We start from the raw sequence: 19148 nt of genomic DNA, 5'->3' as shown, positions 1-19148 counted from the left end.
CTCTGCCAAAGCGGCCCGTGTTGATGATACTATCAGCATGGCCTACTCGCGGCTTTTCATGGCCAACCAAACTACGATCAACGACCGTGATTTCACGATCAGACCGTTTTCTCGGAAGAGGCGGCATCTCCATAAACCATCCTGATAGCCAGGGGCTCAATTCCAATGCTGGTCTAACGTCAAGCGTGCCGGCTATCATCCCCTCGTCAGTTTAGGCCGCAAAAGATTCAATATCTACAACTTCTTTGACAGCAGACAGGGTTCCGTCAGATCAAGCTTGTACTCTGGATCAAGGACCGCCCGCTTGTGGACGGGAGATATGTAAACTCCTGTGCTACGTCGACGCAGTAGCTGATTGCCTCGGCATTCGCCAGAACTAGCGACTCAAGTATTCCATCCATTGTGACAAATGGGCATGTCGCACCAAGTGTTTGGCAGTCAAAGGACCAGGTCTCACAGCAGTTTTGGATATGCAACGTCACAGCAAGTCTGCATATTGCATCACATCAAAGCGTCGCGTATTGTCGACATGCAGACTAGGTCAACAGAATCTAGGAAAACTGTTGATCTGCGATATCAAATCTTGAAGGACAGTGGCGCGTGAACAAGTGATGTTCATTTCCATGCACGCCTCGGCAATGTCTTGACGGGTGTGGAATTCACCGCTAGAAACAGGGTACGGATGAGTTTCCCAATCAACGACCGAGCGCTCGCAGCAATCCTCGCGATCTGAGTTATTAGTGCCAGTGTGCTAATATCTTCTACTTGCGAAATCTAGGTGCTTTGTTGCCGGAACATATAATTTTTGAGTGGACGATCCGGGCCTTGGCGTGACTGAAGCCCCGCGCTGGTTACGAATACCGATGTGTCAATGACTATGCAGTGGACTGTACGGCGGCTATATGCGACACTGGGCTGGCCACGTTTCTCCCTAGGACAATTGATGCCCGCGGAGGCTGCCAATCGAGCTAATGATGCACTGTGCTCTGACCAGCGAGGAGAGGCGGGCCTTGATTATTGATCGACGGCTAGACTGGGGCCCCCCGGACGGTTTCCAAACTGAAGCCACTATCTGCGGAGATTGCCTTGCCCTCTTTAACTCGAGTTGCTAACATGCTTTAGATGGAAAGTGGCCGGCTGCGCGCCGCGGAAAGAAATAGGGCTCAGCTTCCAAACACCATTTCGCTCTCGAGCTTTGCAATGAAACCAAGACCCATCACCCCCAACCTAGTCATCCAGCGCCCGACAGGGCGCGCCATTGTCTTTCCTAGTCAATCAACAGTAATTCAACAGAGACCAACTTCTTTTTCCAGTAAGATCGGCAGTCCTAGTTCGTTCTTCGGTCTTTTGCCGTGTACTATACCCAGATCCAGCACTAGTCCCGTACACGAAATGTTTGGCTGCTGCGTTGTGCCAGGGCTAACTACCCCACGGCCCAGCGTTGGCGCGGATCCACGCCATTGACCGCTGCGGGATCAGTGCACGGATGAGTGTGGCTTCAAAGGTTTCTACTGGCACGACTGGTGCTGACGATGGGCTTTTGCGTTCAATCGAAGCAGCGGTGGCTCATTATCGCTGGGGTTCGCGTTGCTCGCCACCATGGCAGGAGCGAAAGCGCCTCGATTCTAGTGAAGGTTTTCTTTACAATTGGACGGACTACCTAGGTGCCTCTCCTAGAAAATGTATGCACACTTCGAATGGGGTCTCAGCATCTTCTAGAGCTAGGGCTTCCGGCTTCGCGCTCAAGCGACCGAGATTATGGAGGACACAGCAAGATGTGCTGCACATCTGTACAGTTGAGATGAAAAGAAACTGCGGAAATTTTGTTTGTGATCTAGAATGGTCCGGTCAAGAGACTGGCGCTAAATTGGGTTTTCAAGGCCCCTGGCAGCTTTAATTCTGATAAGGCTGCGTGCGACTAATACTGATACAGCACAGAGAATTCAGCCAGGGGCCAAGCTCCAGATATTATCCAGCTGGGCTAGCGGAGAAAGAAATGAACCGCGGCCACTCGACGCCGTCACTCGGGCCGGTTGGTACGGTCGAGGGCCTGCTGATCGTTTGCTAGTACGATCGTCACTGAAAGAGCCGACAGAGCACCACTTACACCTGTTTCTTGCAACTGATGGCTTAGCAAACTACTCAATTGAAAACAGGGAGCAAGGTCTGCTGCTGCTGCTGATAGATTGACTTAACTGGTGTCGACTGGAACCCTGAACCGGAGCATCCGGTAATAGCCCTGCCAGACCGCCTTCCGTTGGGAACACAATTACGGGATATTATGACCGTACGGTCGAAGCCACACCGTTTCCCGCGCCTTCCATGGCTACAGCTATGGCATTGGCACGTTGGTTCCATTTTGTGGCGGCAGAGCCTGCTCAGAACTTGCTGCTCGACCTGGACTCCCGTCTGAACGGCCCCACGCGGCCTTCGGCCAGAACGGCTCAATGCGCGGCTTGCGTCTGCCACAATGGATGTGCGAGGGCAGGCAGCAAGTAACCAACTTGCTAACAAAAAGCCTCACAAGAACTTTACACTTTGGTGGACCTTCGACAGCTGTGGAGTGAAAGTACCACATCGCTGCAGCCCGGTGGATACGACCTGTTATCTTTCAGCTTAACATGCTCTCGACTTTGCAAGGGGCGCGGGCATAATGGCCCGAACGAGTCTTATTAGTTTAGTCCCTGCGGCAAGGCATTGGCCGGAGTGCTGTGGTGGTGAGCCTGGGTGCATTCTCCAGCCGCGGCGTGTGGCAGCTCGCGTCGCGGCGTCGGTATGTAACTTATTAACTAGCATGTTCTTGGGCGAGTCTGGTGGCATCGCGTGCATGAATTCACTAACTAACGTTAGCCTGCGGCAGGTGCAGCTTGGCCCTGTCATCACGCACGCATTGCGTGGCTGCACTGGGCACAAAGTCGAAAACGCTTTGCGGGGATGTTGATTCGAATCTTGCCGACAGCTGGCCAAGCCTCAATGCATCATCTGGTTTCTTGTCTTATTATTGGTAGATTGTCCGTGCTCTGAAAACGGAAAGTCGCCTTGCCGGTCAAGCTTGACGCGCGCCCATCCATCCATTCACCCTTCTCGAATGTGAGAGGAGTGTTTTTGGACGTTTGGGCTTGTCAAGAGTCAGGATCTTCGGTGGAGACAAGCAAAACAATCGAACGACTGCGGGCAGCCTTATCAACTGTAATTAGAAAAAAAAAAGCAAAGTCCGGGAAGCCAGCAAGCTGCCAGCTCGTTAGTTGCCTGGAATGATTTGGTGCTGAAGGCCCACGGCCCACGGCCTAAAAGGCCATGAGCCAGCGGTAGCCACGTCATCGCGCCGGCCAATTGACTTTGGATATCGTGTGCCGTTTGATGGGCTTCAGAACCACTTTATCAGGCATCGCGATTCAAGCTTCCGACGGCAATGCATAGGGGTGACGGCCTTGTCACGTTCCGGAGCACTTCATTTGTCTTGGAAACGTCTGTCACTTTGTCGAAGCGGCAGTCGCAGCGGAAGGTGGGCCCCAAAGTAAACCCTTGTAAAACCTTCGCGTCGGCCGACAGGATGCTGCAAGTAAATGATTAAGGTTTTTCGACGCCAATGTGTGTGTAACTGGTTGGGGCAGGCTGGCTTGGTAACACTGGGTGATACACCGCCTCGCATGCCTTGAAACAAAAGAAAAGAAGAAAAGAAGACCGAAACGCCGGAGATACGACCTTTTGCGATTACTGACAGATGTGGCGCAATTCTGGGGTTGGTTTCAAGGAGAATAAAATAGGTTGATGGGGAGAATCCATGAGCCTGCTGTCAAGGCTGATCACATAACCCCGGGCGTACCACCAAGCCGGGGAGGCCTGGCAATAACTAGTTGGTTCAGGTAGGGAGTGGGAGCAGCGAAGACAATTGGAAGGCCCGCCGCGACGAATAATCGGCTGCGATATAGTTCTTCCCTTCGCTCAGGTTGCTTCGGCGGCTAGAAACTATTGCCGCCTGAGTGGTTGGCACATTTCCTGGTGATTATGTAGCACTACACAGTCTACTACTCTGCACGACAGAGTGCAGGCCAAACATTTTGCCCATAGAGTGCTGTAAGTTCTGCAATCGTACTGGTAGATGGAGACCACCAGTGCTAGCTACAAGCTAATAGTGCCTTTTTTTTCTTTTTCTTCAATTGCCAGCTGCCAATTGCCCGGTGCCAATTGCCCGGTTGCCGCCCAGATTGTGACCCTTATTAGTACAAAACTCGTACAGACAATACGGTAGCGTGCACTTACTACCGCCATGCGCCACGGAAATGGAGTGCAAGGTTTTTGTACTCCTTGTGGATACTGATAATTGACAGAAGAACGAACAAAATTGACAAGGGGAAAAGGCAAAACGTAATTAATTAAAGTCGAATCCAGATTTGGCCCACCAGATGCTCATCGACATCCGATGGAATGAGCTTTGGGCGCTGTTGGGCAGGCAAGCAGTTGGCAGGGCCGTGCCGCTGGGGAAGGCCGCCATACAGGGGAGGCGGTTGTGGCTGTATGCAACCGCAGGACTGTTGTTGAATTGCTCGCTGAGTTGTCCTTGCTAGCTTGCCTCTCACAGGCCGGCCAGCTGTAAATCTGCCAACTGCCGTGCAAACTGTACTGGGAGATGCGGGCGTGAAGCTTGGGCCAGCAGGCGGCGGGCAAGCATGTGCTTCCTGCGACAAATTTACAGGCATTGGAAAAGAGTCTATTGGATAATGAACGCGATATGGGGCCGGGGGTGGGTAGAATGGTATGCTGGACGAGGATAACCGATGCACGACTGGCCTGCAGATGGCGGCCAGCATCCGTAGATGACCGGGCATTAGCAGCGAAGGCAGGTCTCTCCACGAAGGAGCGACCGACTCCCCATCTGTACCGTCGACAGCTCACGCTGGCTCGAGCATGTTCAAACTAGCTCGTTTAAGGACGGTACTTGAGCGACTGCCGTACATACCTGTCTGACGCGGTTGCATTGCCAAGCCAGGCAACCAAGGCAACGGGCTGCGTCTGGGTCGAGGGCATACACGTTGCACTACCAATGCCTCGGTTTTCTTGGGTCTCGGGAGCGGCTGCTTGGTGCTTGATTCCGTGATAATGCCAGATGATGGCAATGGCGACTGGTAACGAGCGGAGCACAGCCCGGCGCAAGGCACGCGCGGAGAATCTGGCTTTCTTCTCCCGCCTCTTCGTCACCGAGGCCAGGGGCAGAGACAGCCTAATAATAAAGATACCGCCGAGAGTTGCACCAGGCAGTACCTGCTCGGCGGTTTACTGGTAGCTACTGCCTGCTCACCACTTCTTCCTCTGCCGTGTGCCGCCGCTGCGTCAACGCCTTTCCTTACTAGGCACCCCGCCGCCGCCGCCGCCGCCCTGCCTACCGGATCTAAGCCAGAAGTCAATACGACAGGCTGCTCGGGCGCCAGCGCGTCCAGTTCGTCGGTGATCCCCCACAGGCCCTTGCCCGCCTGAGGTGGCTTGCTGATCGGACGCAGCCTACTTCTGCTGTTGCTTTGATCTCGCCATGCTTCTCAGCTGCCATTGTCCGTTGCATGATGCCGCTGTCATCTGTCCTTTTTGCGCGCCGCCTGCATGCTCCCTTTCCCGGCCGACAGGAACCACGGGAGAACTTGGGGCCCAGGCACTCCGCACGCCAACGACTCGCTCGCGCGCCCATCCTCGCTCATCCCATCATCAGTCCGGCCGAACCACGCATCCACGCTACAGCGACCCGTTCAATGCTGGAGAAGAGGCACCCACCTGCGCTGAAAAAGCAGTCTGGCCCTCCTCTCCTCTGCGGAGCCCTCGTGGCCGGTAGCAATGTCCCAGATCGCCATTAGTGTCTGCATCCACACCACACGTCTCCACCGCCAATACCACCTACTAGACGGAACACACATCCATCCGTCTAAAGATGTGTGTGGATGGCTGATGATGGACTTTCTGGCACGCCACGCCCCTGTCCTTGTCCAGCCACAACACGGCAACTACCAGCACTCCACACAGCTGGGAACCGTTGTCCTTTTCCAGACGCCTGGCCACCCCAGGCTCTCCTCTCAAAGTACCCTCTTGAGCGGGCACCCTCGCTGTCGCCGCACCAAGAATCCACAAAGATGCTCTTGGGGATCACCTTGGCTTGCGCTCGTCTCTCATATGCCCTGTCTCCGCTCTGGTTGGTGTTTCTCCAATCCTCCTTGGCCATGAGGGCCTCCGCGGGTTGGTTTGATTGCGTGCCTGAAACTCTCATCGAATATGCTCCGCACACTAGCAAAAGCCATGCTCAACGACATTTATAAGTATTACCAGCACTGCCAGCTGCCGTCGCCTAGCTAGTTTGAGCTGGCCTTAAGTAGACCAAGCAAGAGCTTCATCTCTAACTTTGACTCCATACCTTCTTGTCTCTACTCTGCTGTGCCTCCTTCCATTATCTTCTGAGGCTCTTTATACTCTCTCCAACATTAGTGGCTCCCTGGCCACTTGCCTGTTTGGACGAGCTGCAGGACTCTCCATCCCACTGCATACTGGAACTGTTAGTGTAGCTCGACAGGGTTCTTTCAAAATTACCACACTTGAGCGCCACCAGTCAACAGCACTCACTCGTGCTTCCCAATCGACTAGGCCCATCTTTTCCACTCCAGGTGACCGCCCTCCTTGCTGCAGCTAGCGGGACAGTGCTGGATCTGGCTGTCTGTGGGTGTACATCGTCCCTCTGCAGGCAAATACGTGTTAGTCCTTGCCCTTTGGTTCCCTTTAGGATGTCTTAGCCGCTGCTGCATGATCGATGGCCTTTCCAGCTGCTCTAATAGGTCTTACCGCCGGCACATTTCCAGGGAACATCCCAACACAAATGTATTGACTTGCTCACTCATTCTCTCGTCAGAATATCACATATCATTGATGCAGGGCCCCCATGTATTTTTGAGTCACCAAGCTATAGCGGTTGTGGCAATCAGGCTTCAGCCAGACTAACACGGTGGGCGCTCATCTATCTACGACTGTTGCCCTGGGCGGAGCCATCTTGCTCTGCCCACCAATCCAACCCCATTGGCCCCTCTTCCTCCTCCTTCTCTTTCATGTCAGCTCGGGTTCTTTTCCGCCTTTGACACTTCTCTTCCCTGTCGAACATACAGTCATATACAGATCAAATCCTGCTACACATCGTATACTATCCGCGGCCGGCCACTTCTCCCGCCCTTGCACCCCGCCAGTCAAGGGCCAGGAGTGCCAACCCATCGGTGATCTGCAACAAGGTGCAGCACCTTACAGCACATTCTTTCATGGGTGACAGACCCCACGGTGGTATCCCACATGAGACTGGACGCATACTCAACCAAGCCCATGGCAGCGATTGTCCTTCCGTCTCTTCATCAACAACCCGCCGCCCAAGAAGCAGTGTGATGCACGAAAAAGCACGCCAAAACTACCGACACTGACCGCCGCCGAGAAGCTGCGTTACCTTCCATCCCCTCGTGGCTCTTTTCCGAACGAATAGGACATTTTATTCGACCACTTTCGACCTTCTACCTGCTCCAGATCTCGGCAATCAGAATAGTATTGCCTCGCGTATCCGCGAGAGGGACGCAAGAAACAGGCAGCACCTCGACGACCTAACGGCTTTTTCTTCATTCTGCATATTAAGCTGTTGGTGGACAGTTACTCTAGCAGCTCGGTTCTCTCTTTCACCGAAAGCGCCATATCGCACTTCGCCAAAGCTTTACCTTGAAACGACGCTGAAAGCCAAAGCTTTTCAACCTTGCGCTCCAGTGACGAACGGCTTCGTTCTGAATGAGTGCGTTTCTGAGTATCAGTACTTTGTGTTCGATCGGATTACAGCACCATTTACCTGTTGATCGGACTTCGCTTCTTGGATGCCGAATCTCTCTGTTCTTATCCGCTGCAGCCCGGGAACTCGTAACGAACGGAGAGCAAGGAACATCTACGATTTTGGTGGCTCTAGGTTATTATGCCTCGTACCTTATCCAACCTTCCATATAGAGATGGGAACGGATTTCAATCACAAGAAAAAAGAGACACAATGGCAGGAAACTACCCACAGTTTCTCTCCTCCATGATGGCCGGCGCAGAGGCGCACGCGTCTATGAGCCCAGAGGAGCTAAATTACCCTTACTTACCCGGGCCACATCTGCCTGTCAATACTGTTCCAGTCAACTACCAGAATTTTGGTCATTTCACCGGATTTTCAGGGCCTTCATTCGCTTTTCAACCGGCAACTGCAAAAGGGAGGCGAAAATCAGCGTCTGCAGCCGCTGCGGACGCAGAACAGGTTAAGCATCGCAGGACCAGGTCCGGGTGTTTTACTTGCCGGGGCCGCAGAGTCAAGGTAATCAATCATCTGGGTCTATACGTGGCAATAGTACTAATGACTTCATAGTGTGACGAGGCCCGTCCAATATGTGAACGTAAGGATTTCGAAGGCATTCCATGTACTCATTTGCACCTACCTCTAACTCTCTTTTCAGGTTGTCGGAAAGGAGGCAGAGACTGTGTCTATCCCGACCCATCAGCATCAAAGGGAAGCTCACGGCAAAAGGAATCTACGTCTACTTCTGCCTCAAACCAAAGCCCAACATCATCAAACTCCGACGACGTGGAGCACGACGAAACCAAACACTCCGTGACGCTCGATACGATACTGGACGAAGATGAAGACTGTGCTTCTCTGAAGCGACCGCCAAAAAACAAGCTTGTGCTTCAGATATCGGATCCTAGCTCGCATGAGAACAACAGCTTGTCACCGTCTCCCTCCACGGCGACCTCGCGAGACCACTTTTTTCCCGGAAACTACCAATCTGATTTTCATTCCGTTATGATGGGAGATCCAAACCTTTCCAACCTACCAGATGACTACCAAATGCACTTACAATATCTGTACGAAAACGTCACTTGTCATCACTACTCCCTTACCAACGATACCGACAACTTCTTTGTTCGTGGTATGATTATCGAGGCGTCCAGGAATCAGCTGTTGCTTAATGCAGTCGTTGCCTTTGCTGCCTATCTAAGAATCATCGAACAGCCTGAAGGAAAGCTTCGAGACTTTCTACTTTACTATAACCGCAGCATCACGTTACTCTTAGAGTGCCTAGCGCAAGAGCAAACGCACAATCTCCCAACTCTTCTGAGTATACTACAGTTGGCAACAATCGAGGTTCGTTGGCCACCTGTACATTTTCGGCACTTATATTGCCTGATCTAAGTGACCTAGCTCATTCACGTCACAGGAATACTTGGGTGACTGGCTGAACCTGATGGGCCACCAAAGAGCGGCTTTGGAGCTTTTCACCAAGCTGTTTACTCCTCAGACAGTCATGGAAACACGTATTGGTCAAATTTGTCTAACGTGGTATTCCCGATTTGATGCCAGTATTGCTTTTTTGCGAACAGTGCGATCTAGCTTTTCACGGGATTGGCTTACTGGCGCCGCCGCATATTATCGAGATAAAATCAACCAGGAGCCGAACGAAATAAGGTGGCGAGCCGAGGAGCGTTTGATACGGCTCCACATAATCAGATACGACATGTCCGTCCTTTTCTCTGATACCGATGGGGGAATTTCCGAGTCGGACTTTTCCGAAGAACACGAGAAAATCACAATCCAACTGATGAATTGGAGAGACACGTGGGACTCCGTACTAACGGCGCCAAATTATGCAGTTCGAGACTATTCGTGGCGTCCAAAGCCAGATCCAGACGACATTATCGATCCTTGCGAACCAGGATTGCTCTACACTCCTCCGCTCCTCAGCTCAACAATCGTATCAGTGGAGTGGCACGCATTGATTATATTACACAAGTCGCTGGCCAAGACTGTTTCTCGAGAAAGGCTCATGGCAGATCTGGTCAGGCACAGCTATACCGTATGCCAACTGTTCGAGGCGCTGGAGTACTGGCCGTCGACGCCAAAGGGCGTTCTTTTGGGTCTCGGGCCGTTTCTTGTACTGGTGGCACTCTTTCTACCTCGAGACTCGCGCCACCGGGTGTGGTTGTGGCGAAAGTTTGCATTACTGGAAACAATGGGGTAAGAGACTGCTCATTGTGCATCGGTCAACTAGGCCAACTTTGGCCAGATGTTTTCATTCAAGCACGCTTTCCTTTTCGTGAACCAATACTAACAGTGGACGAAAATCTAAACAGGTCGATCCAAACTCTCCCATTTCGGTCAAAGATGGCGAGACTGTTTCACGACGAGGACGCCACGCGATGGTGGCTGCGGGACAACGAAGGATTCAGCCCGATGCTGCAGAGTATCCGCAACTTTGCTGACGAGCGACATAACGCAGCCGCCAATGTGCAGCGTGACTACGTGAAAGTTATGGGGAAGCTGTTTGACAAGCTCGACTTCGCAGCGGACCTTGAACAATAGACGGCAAGAAAGAAGCGTGGCTAGAAAAAGTACACTTTTGTTTAGTAATGAAATATCCATAGGCTCGCTGCCAGCAAGGATTGGGCAGCCACATTGCATTGCCCACGTGAGAGCGGCAATTATTCGTTCGCGATCTGCGCCAAGTATTACAGTGTCTGTATCAGGAACGAGCCCAGCAGTACGGCCATGATTAGGAAATTCGGCAGGAGACTAAACGACGTCCTATTATGTTCAGAGTATGGTGACCAAGTAAGATATGCGGACAAGATCGCGGGTGGCCCCTCTCTGTTTCTTTGTCGCAGAGCAATGTACTGAGGGACTAGAACCCGGCCTCTGTAGAGCGACCTGCAACAGGCATGAAAGTGATGTATCCTACGGTGTCCCTCTGCTGTGCCCCCTCGCCAGTTTCTGCCCTGTTTCGTTTAGGACAGGCCGCTCGCGGAGCCTGAGAGGGGGAACCAGACTGCATGACTTGATGGTCCAGATGACCAGCCTAAAGAAGCAGGAGACCAGAAAACGCGAAACATAAGAAAAAGAAATTTGACAAAGCGCTATTCCGTTTTGCAATATCGGCTATTCTTCCTGTGGAGAAAGGCTTGCGAGGGGACCCCCAGGAAAAGAACATGGGTAGGGGCGTGTGAATGCAAGTTTCTCCTTTGGCATGGACAAATGCTGTGGTAGGCAAAGGGTCCGTAGGGACGACGGCCTCGCGCCGACCTCTGAGCGCTAGGGAAAAAAGAGAGAAAAAAAAAAGATTGATAGCTTAGGGCCGAAAGCGATCCAGACTTCTGGGATGATCCGGACTTTTGACAGTAATCTAAGGCATCCAAAAGCCCGAGTCGGTCGTGGCTGTCGGCCGCCGTGGCGCTGCAAGCAGAATTCGGGTTGGAGGGGGGGGGTGAGCAATATTTAGGTACGACTGTACGAGGAAGTGTCGCAGCCACTGAAGGGACAGGCTGGAGAAACGAAGTGGCTGATGCGTGGCGGCGCCACTTGTGTGCTACCGACACATTTCCCACTGCCACGGACACGGCACGAACGACGCGGGAGATTCACACTAGCCAGGCTTGCAGGGATGCGCCCTTGATCATGGCATTGATTGTTGAAAGTATCCTTCAGTGCACATTCGCCAGTTGTTTTTGGCCCGTAGCAATTGATAGTATTGTTGCAAAGCTAGGATAGCAAAAGCTGCTCCAGTAGACTATAATAGTGCGCATTACTGCCCTTCTTTTGCGGCTTCTTCTGTCGACGTGGCTGTGGTCGATGGTGTCGTCTCTGTCGTGGAGGAGCCTTCCGGCGATCCAGCGTCATCGCTCTCACTCGGCTTTGAAGTGTCCGCTGCTTCGTTAGTCGTCTCGGTTTCCTGCCCGACCGGTGCATCTGCACCCGAATGGTCGGTCAATGGCACCTCACGGTCAGCAGAAATAACGTCCGCGCTCTCGACTGCTGGTTCTGCCTCTCTTGAAGGGACTGGAGACAATTCGCTGTCTTGCGTTGCTGGTGTGGAGGGTCCTTCGGCGGTGGGCTCGGCCACATTAGCGTTCTTTTCAACAACTGCCGACCCTGCCTTTGGCTCTTCGCTAGTGTCGCTTTTTGCGGCAGCCTCGTTGGCTTCCTCCGACTTATCATCAGCCTTAAATGTCTCAGTTGATTGTGCCATTGGTTTGCCATCCAGTGCCTCATTCACGGCAGCGGGCACTTCTGCATTCTCGGGTTCATCTGCAAAGAGAGACAGGTTTGGTGGCGGTGGGGCGGCCAGATGCATGCCATCCAGTCCTCGTGTCAATCCGTCGGCCTCCTCCTCGTCCGTCTCCATCACGGTCATCACGGCACTGCCTGTCGAAGGGCTACTTCTAATATGCCGCCTCGTTGTGGTCTGCCCATGGGACTGCAAGTTGTCTTCAGGACTCGTTGTACCTCTTGCACTTTGCTGTGGTGGCGAGCTTGGCTTCAGGATTCTGGGATAGATTCTCGGTAGGGCTGTCGGCGCGGACGGCGACCTGTTCGCTACTGGCTCGGAATCAGATTCCGGCGCCTCGAGACCCTCTGCCTCAGGCGGCAGCTTGTAGTTCTCGGCCGGCAGCAAGTCATAGAGATCGCATACTGTTTTGAACAAGACATAGAGCCCGCTCTGTCCTTCAACTGCCCAAAACACACTGCGATGCTGGAACCATGCGTGCGCAAAGATACGGTGCAAACGACGAAAAACGTTGACCAGGTTTTTCAGGCCCACGTTTTTGCTTTGCGTGTCGTTCAGTATCACAAATCGACTCGGGAAGATGTTTTGATCCGATACTACATTAGCAGCCCAGTCGAGAGTGTGGCAGCAGTAGTCGATTGCGCAGCAGCTCTTGGGCTGTTCATGCACGGCACAGAGAAACTGCCACTCGGACGCGCGCATCTCAGGGCACGTTGCAGCACTGCAGGGCGGTGTATCAAACAAAAATCCGACAATAAGGGTGTTGCATTGCGAGATGAGGAATCGGCAAAGCTCGTAGAGCCACAGTGTTCGATCGATACCGGTGGGAGGTTGCGCAATTTGATGGGCTGTCGCTCGCGTCAGTGCTCGAGTGCCCTGCGCTGTGAGGTCATAATGCAGAGCAGCGAGGTGCTCCTGTAGTGAAAATGCCGATTCCAACTGTACCATGTTTCCTGTTAGCAAATCTGGGAATCTTGGCGTCCAAACGGGGATTGGCAAGCACGATTTACCTCGCTCAGAGGCACCAGTGGCGGACCAGCCGCCATATCGGCAGCCTTTGTACCAGGATGTATCCTTCTTTTGGAGTTGGCATCGAGGAGAGATTGTTCCATTTGTGTCGTTTCGAGTGTCGCAGCTGGGCCGCCAGACGGTGAGTTCGGGGTCATTTGTATCTCGGCAGCTGGCGGAGGGCTGGGCAGCCTCGGCGAGCTAGGTGCCAGTGCCATCTCGGACGAATGACAATGTATGCGGCCTGTGCCCGGCGCAACGATCAAGAGAACAGAAAACAGGCTTGTCTGGGCGTGTAAAGTGTCGTGCGCGCACACTCTCCTGATGTGGCAGTTGGACGCCACAATACGGAGCTCAACCTACGAACTCACTAGTTGCATATTCTGGCGGTTGGGGAGCTTGATAAATGCATGGAGCGCACTCGCCACAACAGGATGGTGTGGGTACCTGGAGCCGGGTTTTTGCTCGCGCGACTGTTAGTTACATCATCAGCCTTCAAATTTAGGCTACCCTTGACCTGTGTTATACAATTTCGGCGTGCGAGTCTATGCGATTTAGCCTGAGTGGGATCTTTACCCTTTCGCCATTTAAAATCGAGTACAAGCAGCTGCCTAGACGGTAGCCCTTTTTAACAGGACGCGCCATCATGGATTTTGACGACGATGCTCCCCCAGAGCTCGTTGACATTGCGGGGCTTGCAGAGGAAAACGAAGACATTACTGTCAAAGTGCCCATTACAATTGTGACAGGTGAGATTGTACACCCGACGGCTGGAACAAACACACAGATATATCTGACAGCATGTAGGCTACCTCGGAGCTGGAAAGACAACCCTTCTAAATTACATCCTCACCGCTCAACATGGCAAGAAAATTGCCGTGATTATGAATGGTATGACGCAAACCGACGATAATTTCTGCATGATGTACTGACTGCTTTTGTAATAGAATTTGGAGATTGTAAGGAGTTATCTTCATTCCACAGTCACGAGGCTCTACTGACTCGCTGCAGCGCTTGACATTGAAAAGTCCCTTACCGTCAATAAAGGCGACGAAAAAGTGGAAGAATGGCTCGAAGTTGGCAACGGCTGCATTTGCTGCTCGGTCAAGTAAGATTGTCAAGGTCTCAGCTCTCAGGAACGTGATTTCTAACTGCAATAGGGACACTGGCGTCAACGCAATCGAGTCTCTCATGGCGAAGAAGGGCGCGTTTGACTACATTTTGTTAGAGACAACTGGCCTGGCTGATCCTGGCAACCTTGCACCTCTCTTCTGGGTTGACGACGGCCTCGGAAGCACCATCTATCTCGATGGTATCGTAACACTTGTCGATGCAAAGAACATCCTGAAGAGCCTCGACGACCCCAGCGGCAAGGTTGAAGGCCACGAGCATGACGGTCACGGCCCTGTCATGACTACCGCTCACGTCCAAATATCGCATGCAGATGTTATTGTCATGAATAAGGCGGATCTGGTCACACCAGAACAGCTTCAAAATGTCAAGGACAGAATCCAGTCTATAAACGGCTTGGCAAAAATCCATGTCACGGAAAAGAGCGTCGTGCCGAAGCTGGAAGGCTTTCTGCTTGACTTGCACGCGTATGACCAATTCAACGAGCCTGAGCCGAAAACGAACGCGCACAGTCACTTGGACCCTGTAAGTTCATTGGACCCGGCAGTTGTGTAACAACTGTAATATGTGCGGTTTTGCAATGTGGACTGACCGTCGTAGAACCTATCAACCATCACGATACCAGTAGACACGCTGAAACCGGCTCAGGTCGAGCAAGTAGACAAGTGGTTAAGACAAGTTCTCTGGGAGAATGAGCTCCCTGGCAACAATGAAACTCAAAGGTTTGAGATTCATCGCTCCAAAGGCCGGCTGATGTTCGACAATGGCGACATCAAGATGCTACAAGGGGTACGGGAAATTTTCGAGTTGATTGATGCTCCAGCAAGCGATGAACCCAGTCCCACTTCCGGAAAGATCATCTTTATCGGTAGGCACGTGGCTGGGGTAGATTTTGAGCAGAGCTTCAGGAGTGTTGTCCATTGACCTGCACACACTTTACATTGCCCATTCGAAAAGTTAGATTGAATAGAATACCTTCTCTTGCATGCCAAATTCGCACATCTTTAAAAAGCACACACAATAGCTGTAGCGCGACACAGGCGTTCGACCAAAAGTGGTGTGCGCTGTGGCGCCTCATTTCCGCTCTCGTGATTGGCCGAGCTTTGCATATCGGGGCGGGCCCACTTCAATCCGGACAGCATTTACGATGCATCAGGACTCGTCCTAAGCAGCAACAAAGCAAACGCAAGCGACACATTGGCTGCTCACCTGCGGAGTCTTTGCTCGACCTCGCGACGATAAACAACACACCCTGCGCAGTCGTATTTGACCAACGCGACCTGAACTACCGCATTCTCAACTGTCTGCGCGCCGACTTTAATCATGAATCGACCAGGTAGGTTTCGCCTCGTCCCATCTTCGAGTGCTTGCGACGCGGCCGCCTCTGGCTATCCGACCCGATCCTGCCTTGCATGGCATAGACGCACGAATTGGACGCAAGCGCCGCTGCGATGGTATGGTGCTGGCTGCAGCAGTTACCGCGCCACCTGTCCCCGTGCCGGTCGGAAGTGTTGGCTGCGAGGCTGCGACAGAACAGATGATAGCCATTCAATACCGCGAGGCGTAGATGTTGCCGCTATCCGGCAACGCGCAATATATTCGAGAGCGATATTGCGAAACTCGTTAGCTGAACCTTGAGCTCATGTCCGTTGCTGACATGGTAATCAACAGGTGCCGTACCGCAGACACTCCGAGGAATGCCAGGCAACTTCGGAGGCCAGCAGCAGCAATCCCAGCAGCAGCAAAATCGTGCTGTGTCGAGTCGATTATCGAATGGAAAATTAGGTGCGGTGGACATTTGGCGACAGCCTCCTCAACCGTGATGTACCGAGTAACTGACCGCCACGCAGCGTCGGGAAACAACAACTCTGGATGGGCCTTTAGTGGAGGCGTACCCATGGGAAACAACAGCAATGGTGGCTTTCCAACTCAAAACCGGCAACTGGGAGGAGGCGTCAGCTTCGCCCAAAGCTTAGGTGGATCGCAGCAAGCAGCACCACTCGACTTGTCGTACGTTCTTTTCATTTTACCCTCACATTGCCTTCATCATCGTCGTCGCGGCAATGACCGCGTCGTTTCGAGTGTCGATATTGTATTCTTGTCTTTGAGATCTATCATCGCCAAAGCGTATGACATATCATGGTGATTCCTCATGGGCGATCGCCGGACCGGCTCGCTGGTCTGGCCTACGCTGATGTTGTCAAAGGGTAACGCGGCAACCTTTACTCTTGCATACACCATTCATGTTCTCTGAGCTGGCTGGTGTATTGATGCTAATTTAATTTGATAGTGAATTTCCGTCCTTGTCGAACAACTCGCAACTTGGCAATCCTTCGCAAGCATCAATGTGGTCGACGGCTGGTTCACGAAATGTGAGCGCGCCTGTGCAACGAAACCAACCAACACCTGTATCATCCCAACAAGCGGGTCCAGAAGAGCTCTATAACTCAAACTCGAGATCGGCGACGAACCACGGCTCTCTACGTTTCGGTACCCAAACAGGGCCACAGGTCACACCAAGCAGTGTGGATGACTTTCCTCCTCTAAATAGAACTGTCAATGGCGAAGAGAGGAGTGCAAGCCTAATGTCATCGTTGGGTATTAGCGCACAAAGCGCCTCACCGTCAGGCGTAGTGGGCAACAGAGGGAACGGCTTGCTCAATGCGCTGTCGGCTAACAACCGAGCGAATGAGCCAAGATCGCAACCCGCGGTGGGAGGTCCAGGTACGGACAGAAAAGGTTGCTCATCGTTTTTGTGTCTCTGACTGACCATCGTCACTAGCTACTACGGCGCAACCATCGGAAGACGACAGCCGGTCGAGAGCAGCTGATCGTTCAAATAAACAGCTTACGAACATTGGTAATGGTGAAACCTCGCCAGGTTTATCGCTCCAGGACGGCCTCATCAACAAGATGAAAGAAGAACAGGAAGGGGGTCCTGTGGATCCTCTCGCTGGAATGCCCGATGCCGATAAATGGGGACTGAAGGGACTGAGAACGCTCATGAACAACTATCCTGACTACCACGCGCTGGCTGTTGGGGTAGACCCGAATTCATTGGGGCTTGATATGCAATCGCCAGAGTAAGAAGAAACCGTTTTAAGTTCACCTTGCATCGTACTAACTGCCGTAGCCCCATTTCAACTCAGCTTTATTCTTTGTTCGACGACAGCTTGCCAAAGCCGACAGTTCACGCGAGCAAATTCCGTCTGCCCGATTGCTACAGCGTGACTAACGTTCAGCCCATTGAGACGAAGACTCCCAGTTTTAACGAGGAAACACTATTCTGGATATTCTACAGCTGTCCCGCTGATATCAAGCAGCAGATGGCGGCGCAAGAATTGTATGCAAACGGCCCACGCCCATACAACCAATATGCTTACCATTTTTCACTAGGCATACTCGTAACTGGCGCTGGCACAGAAAACTCCAGATTTGGCTTACCAAGGACGAGCAAATGGCCCCTCAGATCCTAGGCCCTAACCATGAGAGAGGATGGTACATTGTTTGGGATGCCAACCACTGGCAAAGGGAGAGGGTAAGTTGCTCGGAAACAATCTTTTTCAAGCATGTTCTGACCTCTATTGCACAGCGAGAAATCACTCTGCACTACAGTGATTTAGAAACGGCCGTAAACCCCGGGGCTGTTGGCGCTTAAATGTATCAGTTCACTCTCTGACTTACACGCGAAGTGTATCAGGGGCCTAGTGGTTTGGATCACGCTACCTGATTCTTTTGGCCAAGCGGTAATTAGCTACTTTGCAGCTATGTTGGCTACGAGATCGGTCTTTACTTGGGTTATTTCACGGCAAGCAGGTGTCCCGGCAGGACTAGGCAGGATGGGGATTCAGTAACGTCGTCTGGTTATGATTCTACTGGTTGCGACCTGTAGCAGGAGCAAACATGCTGTACAGTATGATTCTGGCGCTTTTGCAAACCGTACATGTCAGGTTTTGGTGTTTGATCGCTCGCACTGGTCTTGAATGAGCGTCTCGTAAAGCGCTCTGGCGAGGAGAGACACACGAGAATCAATAACCATCGCTTGAATTGCTTCTTAGTCTCTGCTTTTGACTGCTACTACACTTAACTCTGGAACAGACGGCCGGCTTGGTAGAGTTTTGACGTTCGAATTCTTTTCTTTGCTAAGGTTATAAGTTGAATGAGGCCGCACCACTTGCACATACGGCCATAGGCAGTAGAATATACCGCGTCCCGTTTGCTCCGCTGAAGTCAAGCTACTGACCGGCAGATTAGTAGTTGGGTCGGTGACGACCAGCGAACACCGGCTGCTGTATGTTTTCTTTTTGATTATTTTTGTGGTGTTTCTGCCCTTAATCTCATTTTGGGGTCCTTGTCTTGGCGCGTTGGCATTGCGGTGTAAAGCTACTAAAAACTAGTTTGTGCCTACACAAAGGCTAGGTAGGTACCTAGTTACTGATATGCCACCGCCTCTGTCTAAGCAGACTGTGGAGCGAGGGTTGACAAGTAATTAGCAGTCGATTTTGAAGGTCCATGAATCAATAGTTTCAACGGCATTAATCTCATGTTGATCTCATTATCTTTATGATGGGCCAAGGTAAAGAATACGCAACGCCCCTGGTCCCTTGCCGAAGTGGGTCGCAGGCCAACGCCCTTCCATGTACGGCTGGCTCCAACGTACTGAGTAGTAGGCAACTGGTAATCTGTACCTCTGCCTCTGGTACCTAATAAGCGGGACAGGAATATCCCCTCGTGCCGTGGCGACCGGCCTCACAAGCTCCGACAATTCCATGCCCGCCTGTCCCAGCGACATCGTACAAGTCGAACCGACGCCAAATTGACACCCGGTATACCCTGATAATTGCTCCCACGATCTAGCTTCGCGTTTCCCGGCTCTTCCTTAGCACTTGCGACGCTCCGTTTCTCCGTAAAAGCAACCCCGGA

General features: G+C 52.3%; 4 protein-coding genes across 5 annotated transcripts; 3 read left to right on the top strand and 1 right to left on the bottom strand.

Annotated features, from left to right (window-relative positions):
• Positions 1-8038: 8038 nt before the first annotated feature.
• Positions 8039-10387, top strand: LMH87_006212 (uncharacterized protein; the record flags this gene model as incomplete). The annotated part of the gene is made up of 7 exons (XM_056204064.1): positions 8039-8344; positions 8396-8423; positions 8484-9172; positions 9246-9342; positions 9536-9544; positions 9679-10042; positions 10159-10387. 7 exons carry the CDS (start codon positions 8039-8041, stop codon positions 10385-10387), a joined length of 1722 nt encoding a protein of 573 aa, XP_056059457.1.
• Positions 10388-11603: 1216 nt separating this feature from the next.
• On the bottom strand, positions 11604-13312 carry LMH87_006211 (uncharacterized protein; the record flags this gene model as incomplete). Its single annotated transcript, XM_056204062.1, has 2 exons — positions 11604-13025; positions 13097-13312. The coding sequence occupies 2 exons, from the start codon at positions 13310-13312 to the stop codon at positions 11604-11606; spliced, it is 1638 nt and encodes a 545-aa protein (XP_056059456.1).
• A 428-nt stretch (positions 13313-13740) lies between these two features.
• Positions 13741-15149, top strand: LMH87_006210 (uncharacterized protein; the record flags this gene model as incomplete). Its single annotated transcript, XM_056204061.1, has 6 exons — positions 13741-13843; positions 13902-13985; positions 14042-14053; positions 14106-14202; positions 14255-14750; positions 14826-15149. 6 exons carry the CDS (start codon positions 13741-13743, stop codon positions 15147-15149), a joined length of 1116 nt encoding a protein of 371 aa, XP_056059455.1.
• Positions 15150-15548: 399 nt separating this feature from the next.
• LMH87_006209 (uncharacterized protein) lies at positions 15549-17883 on the top strand (the record flags this gene model as incomplete). 2 transcript variants are annotated; one of them, XM_056204059.1, is made up of 8 exons in its annotated part: positions 15549-15561; positions 15897-16010; positions 16076-16235; positions 16516-16949; positions 17008-17308; positions 17359-17568; positions 17622-17763; positions 17818-17883. In XM_056204059.1, 8 exons carry the CDS (start codon positions 15549-15551, stop codon positions 17881-17883), a joined length of 1440 nt encoding a protein of 479 aa, XP_056059454.1. The 2 variants fall into 2 exon arrangements, with proteins under 2 accessions (XP_056059454.1, XP_056059453.1); XM_056204060.1 differs by lacking the exons at positions 15549-15561; positions 15897-16010; positions 16076-16235 and adding an exon at positions 16420-16432 and having other exon boundaries at positions 16516-16597; positions 16924-16949.
• Positions 17884-19148: the final 1265 nt, after the last annotated feature.

This window comes from Akanthomyces muscarius, chromosome 1, assembly GCF_028009165.1.
Source record: "Akanthomyces muscarius strain Ve6 chromosome 1, whole genome shotgun sequence".
Taxonomy (NCBI): domain Eukaryota; kingdom Fungi; phylum Ascomycota; class Sordariomycetes; order Hypocreales; family Cordycipitaceae; genus Akanthomyces; species Akanthomyces muscarius.
This window is presented reverse-complemented; position numbering and strand designations above follow the sequence as displayed.